Source organism: Zalophus californianus, chromosome 1 (genome assembly GCF_009762305.2).
Source record: "Zalophus californianus isolate mZalCal1 chromosome 1, mZalCal1.pri.v2, whole genome shotgun sequence".
Taxonomy (NCBI): Eukaryota; Metazoa; Chordata; class Mammalia; order Carnivora; family Otariidae; genus Zalophus; species Zalophus californianus.
The window spans coordinates 13,310,431-13,320,978 of NC_045595.1; the positions used below are offsets into that span (position 1 = coordinate 13,310,431).

At 48.7% G+C, this 10,548-nt stretch overlaps 1 protein-coding gene across 8 annotated transcripts in view; it reads right to left on the reverse strand.

The window, feature by feature from the left end:
• UNC13A (unc-13 homolog A) overlaps window positions 1-2,855 on the reverse strand; it is a 62,852-nt gene extending 59,997 nt beyond the window's left edge. For 7 of the 8 annotated variants that reach the window (XM_027586531.2, XM_027586536.2, XM_027586535.2 and 4 more), the window contains exon 1: window positions 2,698-2,855. In XM_027586531.2, the coding sequence (XP_027442332.1) occupies window positions 2,698-2,719 (22 nt within the window). In that variant the 5' untranslated portion in view covers window positions 2,720-2,855. The remainder of the gene's footprint in view (window positions 1-2,697) is intronic. The other variant, XM_027586537.2, reaches the window with a different exon arrangement.
• Window positions 2,856-10,548: the final 7,693 nt, after the last annotated feature.

Genomic DNA, 10,548 nt, shown 5'->3' on the forward strand with positions numbered 1-10,548 from the left:
TACACATATGTATTTCTTGGGATTGGGGCCCTAACAGGTATACATAGGTACATGCCTGTATGTCAGGGCATGAGTGGATCTTTATGTGACTTGGATATTGTGAACATGCATCAAATATGTCTGGATACAGCCATGTCTGTGTACATGCATGTGGACACACATGCCTATATTTCGGGGGCCATGTCTATGTGGCAGAGTGGCTGTGTCCTATATACATGTGTGTGTTCACACACATATGAATGTGCACATGTGTCCATAAGTGTCATGGGCATGTGGTCTTCATGGAGCCTTGGTGGATCCTGGGCATTTCTGTCCACACAGGGTGAGTCTGTGTATGGACGTTTCAGTGCATGTGTGTACAGATATGGGCAAATATGAGTTGGGCTCTGGTTGGAGGTATAGGTATTTCCTCATCTCCAAGGATGAGCTCAGACCCATGGAAAGCCCTCCCAGCCCAGCTCCACTGCTCCCCTGCCCCCTATCCTCTCCCATTCACCCCCTTACACCCTGGCCTCCCCACTCTGGGCATCACCCCCACCCCTCCCAGTATTTCACCCTCTATTTCTCCTGGTCTCCCCCTCTACCTCTCCTAGCGTTATTCCACCCCCCCATATGTCTCAGGGCTTTACTTCCCACCCCGCCCATAGACTTGCCCCTCCCAGCAACACCCCTCCACTCTTCTGGTGATTCCCTTCCTGTAAGTTCCACAGAATCATCCAACACAATTCTTCCCACAGGCCTCCGTTTCTGGAAGCCTCACCCTTCTTACTGCCCCCCCTCACACCACCTCTGCAGTCCAGCCTCCAGTTTGCGTCAGAGTTAATGGTGAAATTCCACCCCCCCCCACACACACACACATCACTAGGCAAACCTTCCAGAGGAACCCAACTTGGAGGATGTGAGGCAGGGTAGGGTGGGGGTGGGAGGAGCAGGGGAGAGAATCAGCCAGGAACACTCACACTGACCCCCTCCTCCAGGGCCAGCCGCGCCCGCTGCCCCCCACCCCGCCCGGCCCCCACAGCTAGGCAACTTAGAGGTGGGGAAGAAGCCAATAGGGGGTTTGGACGTTCACCTCCGCCTTCTCTTAGGCCTAGCCCAGGGCGGTTCCAGGGGGTCCTTTTCACCTCCCCACTCCCTTAACTCTATAGGTCAGGGGGTAGTTGGCTTTTGATCTATAGGCCCTTCTGGCACCATCAGGCACGGTCGGGACCGAGCTCTGAGAAAGCAAGTCCTTGTCCCTTTAAGAACACCCGCGTCCACGCCTGCCCAGCCCCGCGCAATAGCACTCTGGAAGTCGCCGCGGCAGGGAGCGGGCGGGCGGGGCAGGGTTTGTGAATGGAGCGACAGAGGGGGAGGGGAGGAGGGGGGAGGGGCGGCGGGGGCGTTTCCCAGATCTGGGCCTGTTCATTGGGGTCCAGGCGGAAGCGGGGTTCAGCTCTCTGTCTCTCTCTCTCACACACACACACCACGTTCCCCACGCCTAAGGTCTCTTGAAACCTGACATCTCAGGCCTGACCAACACACTTCTTCTCCGACCTCAGCCTTCTTGAAGGGAGTAGGTGTGAGTGAGGGGGGTGGACCCCAGCCCTTGAAACCCAAGGTTGAGACCTCTATAAGCCTCGAACCCCTGTTCGCCACCACCACCGCCGCCCAATGTCTCCCAGAACCTGAGTTCTTAACTGGAATGCCCAGGACGCCTGAGTCCTGATGGCCTGGCTTCGCCCCCACCTCAGCCTCAGAAGTGGGGGCAGCGATCATGCCCCTCCTGTGTCTCTCTCCTTCCCCCCCCACCCCAACGCAGAGCGTGGGCCTGGGCGTGGGCCTCGGTGCAGATGGCGTTCGGGCCCCAAAATAGCTCCACCCCACCTCTCCCTCCCTCGCTTCAGCGCAAAGTGGGTGAGGTGAGGATGCCGGGAGGGGTGCAGACCGGCACTGCACCCGGAGGGGTCGGCTTCCTACGGGGAAGGCCGGTTACGCGTTCCGGAGTCCTGGAGGGGGCGGGCAGTGGGGAGGCCCTCAGGCGATTCCCCCAACCCCCATTCGGGAGTCCAAAGAGTTAACGGGAAAAGCGCCCCCAGACCCCAGTCACAACCCTCTCAGGACGTGGGGAAGGGTCTTCTCCAGCCCCTTCCCAGGACTCTTCACACCCAAGGCTGGGAGATTCCTAGAGCTCGCCGTTGTCCTGATGGTCAAACCCCCTTACCCAAATCTTACATGCTCAGGGCTTGGAGACCCCTCCCTCTACACCCCTTTTCGAATTCTGAGTCTATTCCACGTCCATGAGAACCCACAGCCCAGCCCACCGCACAGGACTCCTTCCAAGTACCCTACACGATTCATCCGAACTACCCAGCCCAGCCCCTTCCGCACCTAATAACCTGGTCTACACAGACTCCCCGGTCTAGATTAGGAAGCCAGATAGAGCCTCAGATCCCTGCTGGCGTCCACAAGGGCCTCCGCGTTCAGCCACGTCCGTACGACCCCCAGCAGCGGCCACCAGGACCCCCGAGAACACAGCTACATCTGCATGGATCAACCCCTCAGGCGCCCTGACGCGTCTACAAGGGCTAGCTCCCCTCTCAAAAGTCCAGCCGCGTGTACTCGGGTCACCCCCTCAGGAGCCCAGCCGCATCCACACGGACCCCGAGCCCGGTCCGGGTCCACGACGGTCCCCAGCCCCGCAGCCTCGCCTCCTACCTCCAACGCAAAGTAGAGACATGTCTCCGGGGTCGCCGGCGGGCCGGCTCTGTCAGGTAGAGCTTAGCGACCACTGGGCTAGGGCATGGCCGGGACTGCAGCCGGCGCTCAGCTCACGCCGGGGCCCGGCCTCCGCCGCCGGCCATCTTGGTTCAGCACAGGGGGTGCGGACAGCTCCTGACGTGGTGCTGATGTGGGGCTGGCGGGCGGAGCCCAGGGACGCCTGATGGGGCGGGGGCGCTGCAAGCTTGGGGGAGCTTTAAAGGGCCGGAGCCGGGTGGGGGTTCCCCGCCCCCAGGGCTCCCCGACCAGAGGGACAGAGAGCGGTCCCACTCAGGTTCCCTACTGGTTCTGTGTGCTTTCATCTGCCCTGGAGTCGCTCTGTGGTTTCTCTGGCTCTCTCTTGAGTCCTTTGCTGTCTCTCTGCTTTCCCTCTATTCCTCTGTCTCTTCGCCTGTATCTCTCCTTGCCTGTTTCTCTATCTCTTTCTCTCCCTGTGTCTCTCTGTTCCTCTTTTTGTCTCTCCGTCTTTTTTGTTCATGTGTCTCCCTCTGAGCCTCTCTCTCTGTCCAGTCTCTCTGTGTCTCTGCCACTCCCTGTCTAGGTCTCCTTCTGAGTATGTTTCACTCTTTAAGCCCCTCAGCCTGTGGATCTTTGCATATATTCAGACTGGATCCCATCCTTCACGCCCTTGTGTAACTGGCAAACTCCTATTCATCCATCAATATCCGGTTTGAACATCTCCTCTTCCAGGAAGCTTTCCCTGACTCCCCCACACTGACCCTATCTTCTGAACTCCCCCAGCCCCCAACTCTTCCCCTGACTCAGCCCTCATCCCAACACATCTCTGCTCTCCAGGCCTCCCCACTTACCTAGCTGGGCAGTTCCATGTGGGTCATGTTCCTGCAAACCTGTTCACCGTGTATCTCCAGTGCCTAGAACAGCACTAGAAGCTGAGCCCCACAGAATCCCTGCCCCCAGCACACATGAAGGAGCTTCATAAACACAGAATGTACATGGAGTTAGTTGCAAGTGAGGCCTGTGCTTAAAAGCCTACGCTGCCTCTAATCTCTAGCAAGTCATGTGACCACTCTATGTCTCATTTTCCCAATCTGTGGAATGGGGACAATAACAGGACTTGTCTCACAGAATTGCAGATGTTATGTAAGCTAACACCTTAAAGAAATTGGAATAGTAATGTATATTGTTACCCATTGTTGTAACTCTCACTGCTTTTCCAATTTTTATTACGTATTGATTAGCCCTAGGTAAGGAATAAGGGGCAGCAATGACAGGCTTGAATAAAGAACATTACCACCACAGTCCAAGACCCCATGGGCCTCTCCCCTATTTCGTCCCTCCCTTCAGAAAGAAGAACTACCCCAAATTTTCTTTTTCATTCTCCTACTTTTTTTTTTTTTTTTACAGTTTTACCACATATTTATCAACAAACAATGCACAGTTTAGTTTTGTGGGTTTGGGGACTTTATGTAACGAGAATAAAATGATCACATATTTTACTAACCTGTTTTGTTTGGTCAACATAATTCTGCTGATATTCATCCACGTTTCTGTGTGTGCTGTAATATATGCATATTTCACTCTTCTACAGTATCTTCTTGATTTACTATACCTTTGATTATTTATCTATTTTCCAGTTGGTGGACCTTAAGATTGCTTCTATTTTGAGTTTATTCCAAAAAAAACCCCACAAACTTTTATAATCATTCTCAGAAATGTAGGCTGGTGCACATGGGTAAGACGGCTGGATTGTAGGACACCCACATGCTCAGCTTTACGAGATAACATCGAATTGTTTTTTGACATGCCTCCAACTATTTTTATCACACTCGCACCATATAAGCATTCAGTTGCTCCACACCCTTATCAACACTTGGAATACTCCCAGTTTTTGAATCATGCCAAAATGGAGGGGGAAAACTGTTGCTTCGTTTTGGTTTTGATTCCTTTCTTATTGCTCACAAGGGGGAAATTTTCATGTGATTATTGGTTTCTTCTTAGGGTGAAATGCTTGTTCAAGCTTTATATCCATTTTTTAAAAGATTTTATTTATTTATTTACTTGAGAGAGAGAGAGCACACATACGAGGGGGAGAGGGGCAGAGGGAGAGGGAGAGAGAGAATCTCTAGTAGACTCCCCACTGAGCGCAGAGCCCAACAATGCAGGGCTCGATCTCACAACCCTTTCTTTCTTTCTTCTTTCCTTCCTTCTTTCTTTCTTTCTTTCTTTCTTTCTTCCTTCCTTCCTTCCTTCCTTCCTTCCTTCCTTCCTTCCTTCCTTCCTTCCTTCCTTCCTTTCTTTCTTTCTTTCTTTCTTTCTTTCTTTCTTTCTTTCTTTCTTTCTTTCTTTCTTTCTTTCTTTCTTTCTTTCTTCTTTCTTCTTTCTTTCTTTTTGAGTCTGACTCTTGATTTTGGCTCAGGGAGTCTACTTGAGATTCTCGCTCTCTCTTTCCCTCTGCCCCTCCCCCCCATATGTTTTCTCTCTCTCTCTCAAATAAATAAATAAATCTTTAAAAAAATAAAATGTGCTGTCATTTCCTACTGATGTGCATTCTTTAACCATATTACATATGAATCCTTTGTTGGTTTAATGTGTGTTGTAAAAAAAAATCTCCGATTTTGTGGCTTGTGTTCATTCTATTTATGGTATCATTTTCTGAACAGAGTCTCTTAATGTTTTAAATAAACTTTTTATTTTGGAAAAATTTTAGATATACAGAAAAGTTGTAGAGGCACTGAACTGTAAAAAGGTACAGAGTATTTTTATATACTCTTCACCTAACTTGCCCTAATGTTAACATCTAATGTGGTTACAGGATATACATATCAAAAGGAAAACGTTTACACTGGCACTTATTATTAACTAAATTGTAAACTTTATATATCACCAGTTTTTCCACTAATGTTCTTCTCCTAGTCCATGATCCAATCCAGGACCCTACACTGCTTTTAGTCATCTTATCTCCTTGGTCTCTGCCTATCTGTGAGTTTCTTAGTCTTTCCTTATTATTCATGACATGGACACATTTAAAGAGTACTCATCAGGTATTTTGCAGAAAGTCCCTTGATTTGGGTTTATCTGATGTTTTCTCATTATTAGACTGGGGTTATGGGCTTTGGGGGGAAGATCACAGAGATGGGGTTCCCTCATTGTCACTGGAGGTCCTTGATGCCTACATGATATCACAGGGGATGTTAACTTTGATCATCTGAGTAAGATGCTGTCTGCCAAGTTTATCCACTGTCTGCCAAGTTTATCCACTGTCAAGTTATTCTTTTTCTCTTTCCCTACTCTGCTCTTTGTAAGCAAATCACTAAGCCCAGCCCAACCTCAAAATGAGGAAATTATTCTCCACATCCTGGTGCAGGAGTATCTAGGAAGCTCTTAACTTTAAATTCCTTTTTTTATTGCTGTAAAATACACATAACAGAATTTACCATTTAAACCATTTTAAAGTGTACAATTCAGTGGCATTTTTTACATTCACAATGTTGTGCAACCACTAGTTCTATATAGTAATAAAACACTTCCATCACCCCAAAAGGAAACCCATCCCCTTTGGCAGTCACTTCCCATCTCCTCTCCCTCAGGCCCTGGCAACCACCAATCTGCTTTCTGTGTCTACGGATTTAATTTAAAATTCTTCAACTTAATCTATCTTTTCCTTTGCAGTAAAGAAAATAAGACACTTTTATTTCCTCCTTATCAATTCTTGGACCTTTCATTTATTTTTCCTGCCTTATGGTGCAGGCCAGTACCTTCAGTACAATTTCAGACACCATGCTAACTGACATCCTTGCCTTGTCTGTCCATCTTAAAGAGGACATTTCAATACTCACCACTAAATATATCTGCTGAGGTTTTTTTTTTTAAGATTTTATTTATTTATTTATTTATTTATTTATTTATTTATTTATTTGAGAGACAGAGAGTGAGAGCCTGGGTGAGAGGGAGAGGGAGAGAGAATCTGAAGCAGACTCAGCACTGAGCACAAAGCCCCAACGGGGAGATCACAACAGAGCCTAAACCAAGAGTCAGATGCCTAACCTACTAGGCCAACCAGGTGCCCCCCCCCGCCCCCCACCACTGGACATTTTTAATGGAAAAATCAAGTTAAAGAGGTTCACTTCTCTTCCCAGTTTGCTAGGATTTTTTGCTTTTATCACACATGGGTGGTGAATTTTAGCAATTGCATTTCCTGAATCAATTGGGATGTCTCTATAACTTTTCTTGTTTAATCTGTTAATGTGAATTGCATTCTCTCAATATGTTCGATATGCATTGGTCTCTCCTGTTCTGCCCTCTTTTACCCACATATCATCTCCCTGTATCTGTCAAAGTCTCTGATAAACTGATCATTCAGATCCAATTAATTTTTAAGCTCCACCGTCGCATTTTGCCCTCACCAACAGCTCTGCTAATTCCAAAGCTATTTACTTGAGCTATCCCAACCCTCCATTTAATTATGCCATGCTGCCTCCATCTTTCTCTTGCACTCTCTTCTCTGCAGCTCCCTCTTTCCCTGGCTCCTCTTACTATGCATCTACACTCAAATCTTCTGCAAACTCATACTCACCCTCTGTCTTTCCATCTCTCTTCTTTTGGCTTCTGATGTTTCATTCTCTTTACCATCCTATGAAATCCACAGAGAAGTCATTGAAAGACAAATAATGGGAGATAGTACACAGACTGGTGAGAAGTACAAGTCCTCCCCCGCTCCATGCACACACACAGGAAGAGACCCACACACACCAAACACAAGCACATGCACACATACAAACACACACACATCTCCCAGCCAATGAGCTCCTAGCACTCCCCAGGGGCCCAAACTTGCCCATCTCCTATGCCAAGAGCTTTAGATGAGAAAGTTCCCTCTCCACAGCACCTACTGAGCTCAGTTTTTTTTTTTTAAGATTTTATTTATTTATTTGAGAGATACACAGCGATAGAGGGAACACAAGCAGGGGGAGTGGGAGAGGGAGAAGCAGGCTTCCCGCTAAGCAAGGAGCCTGATGCGCAGCTTGATCCCAGGACCCCGGGATCATGACCTGAGCCAAAGGCAGATGCTTAATGACTGAGCCACCCAGGCACCCCTGAGCTCAGCTTTTTAATGGGGAATGGGCAGAGCTTCTTCTAGAGCCCCAAGCCAGGGCAACCGTGCTTGGTCTTCAAAGATATTCCCAGTCCTTACTGGGTATATCTGATGTTTCTTGTACTGTACAAAGTTCCACAGAGGGGAAAGACATGAATCAGATGTCAGTCAATTTGTTCAGCAAGCATTTGTTGGCACTATCTGGATGCTGGGAATTACTCTTATCACCAGGTTCTACAGAGTGACATGGTTCCTAGCACAAAAGTTGGAAACAAACAAATAAGCATGCACAGAAGAAATCAAGGAAAATTATGAGGAAAATAGGAAGGGTCCCATGATAGAGAAGAATGATGGAGGATGGGATAACTGCCTTGTGGAGGAGGGAACACATGAGCTGAGACCCAAAGGAGGAGAAGGACCAGGCAAAGGGAGAGACAGGGGAGAGGCATTCAAGACAGCAGAGCAGGTGCAAAGGCCCTGAGATAGGACCATACCTGGTGTATTGGAGGAGTATCAGGGAAGCTGGTGCGGATGACACAGAGTGAGAGAGAAGGGAGATGGGTAGGGGTTATGAGGGGCTTGGGAGTGTGGGTAAGTGTCTAAGACAGAAAAAGAGAGACTGTGAATGGGAGGGAGAGATTGGGCCTCCTCCCTTTGGGAAAGAACATAGGTCCAGCAGGATCTGAGGCTCCATGGGCATCTTATTGTTACTGAGGCCTCATTCTCACCCATGTCTCCCCCACCCCCAGACTCCTCACTGATGCCCCACCTGCACCAGTGGGGGGTGATTCCCCCTGTGCCAAGAATGGTTTCAGCACACAGTAGGCACTCCACAAATGTGAATGAGCTAGTATGTCAGAGGGAGGGAGGAAGGAAGGGAGGAGGAGGAGGTGGGCAGGGGTATGGGGGTACAGACCATGTAGGGTCTCCTGGCCACAGGAAAGAGTGTGGGTTTCATTCAAAGGGCAATGGGAGCCGTGAAAGAGGGCTTTCAGCAGAGAAGGGACATGATCTGACTTACTCGGCCTTTTGGCTAAGATCAAGTGAAGAATCCCTGGGGAGGGGTGCCTGGGTGGTTCAGTCATTAAGCATCTGCCTTAGGCTCAGGTCATTATCCCAGGGTCCTGGGTTCAAGCCCCGCATCAGGCTCCCTGCTCAGTGGGAGGCCTGCTTCTCTTTCTTCCACTCCCCCTGCTTATGTTCCCTCTCTCGCTGTGTCTCTCTGTCAAATATAAATAAAATCTTTAAAAAAAAGAATCCCTGGGCAAGTTGGTGAGGGGATGGGGTAACTGGGTGACAGGCATTAAGGAAGACACGTGATGTGTTGAGCACCGGGAGTTCTATGCAACTGATGAATTACTGAATTCTATATCTGAAACTAATGAGGTACTATATGTTGGCTAATTGAATTTAAATTAAAAAAAATAATAATCTTCTGAGACTGCCAAGGGAGCAGGAGTGTAGGTGATGGGAGGCCAGGGCAGCATCTCAGTGGTAGGTGACAGGGCCTATGGGAATGAAGGGATGGTTCAGGTTCATTCTGGAGTCTGAGCCTTAAGGACCAGCCAATGAACTGGACATGGAGGGGTAAGGGAAGAGAAATGACAAGAATGAGTCCAGATTTGGGGGGCTGGGAGGCTGAGTGATGGTGGAGCTATCCACCATACTAATGGAGAAGTGGCAGATCTCAGAGTGAGAAACAGATCTGTGCTTTGGACTTGCTAAGTTGGAAATGTCTGCAAGGCACCCAGTGGGAATACCCAGCGCAGTTGGATATTTGAGTCTGAAACTCCGGGGAGAGGTTGGGCTTGTGATACAAATGGATAGGATCAACGAGATGGGGTATGGCCACTTGGGGCCAGAGTGTAGACATAGGGTGAAGGGCCAGCTGGCTCCCAGGACCAAAACCAAGACTTCAAACCCAGGGGTCTGCCTTCCACATGTTTGTCCATCCTCAACTGTAGTCCTTGTTAGGAGGGCAGCAAGCAAAGGTAAGTGCAGGGAACATGGAATTCAGAGCCTTTGGGACCGCCATACAGTCTCATCTTCTTCTCCCCACATTTCTGTTGTCAATGGCCTTGGGTACTGGGGTGGGGTGGGGAGTGGAGGAGTACTGAAGGAGATGAAGTAGACAGAAATAGGTGAACCTGAATTCATGGTTCTCCTGAATGGAGAGGGAAAGAGTATTCACGTGGTTCCAGAAAGCCTACTGTGTGCTTGGCAATGTGCTGTATGCCTGATAAATGCTATTTCCCTTAATCCTTTGCAAAGTAAGGTGGGCACAATAGTATGCTCATTTTATAGACAGGAAGACCAAGTTCCTGAAAGCTTGAGGTATGTGAAGTGAAGTTGCACCAACTCTTAGAATAAGCCATTTCTTGGGGTACCTGGGTGGCTCAGTCATTAAGCATCTGCCTTCAACTCAGGTCATGATCCCAGGGTTCTGGCATCGAGCCCCGCATTGAGCCCCACATCAGGCTCCCTGCTCAGTGGGAAGCCTGCTTCTCCCTCCCCCACTCCCCCTGCTTGTGTTCCCTTTCTCACTGTCTCTATCTCTGTCAAATAAATAAATAAAATCTTAAAAAAAATAAGCCACTTCTTAAATACAGATGTTCATGTACTCATTCATTAAACGAACACAGCCAGGATCCATACCCACATGTATGTAATACCCAAAGTCTGGGGACCCATCTGAAGTCTGGAAGGGGATGTGGGGCAGTAGAACCAAATTTCTA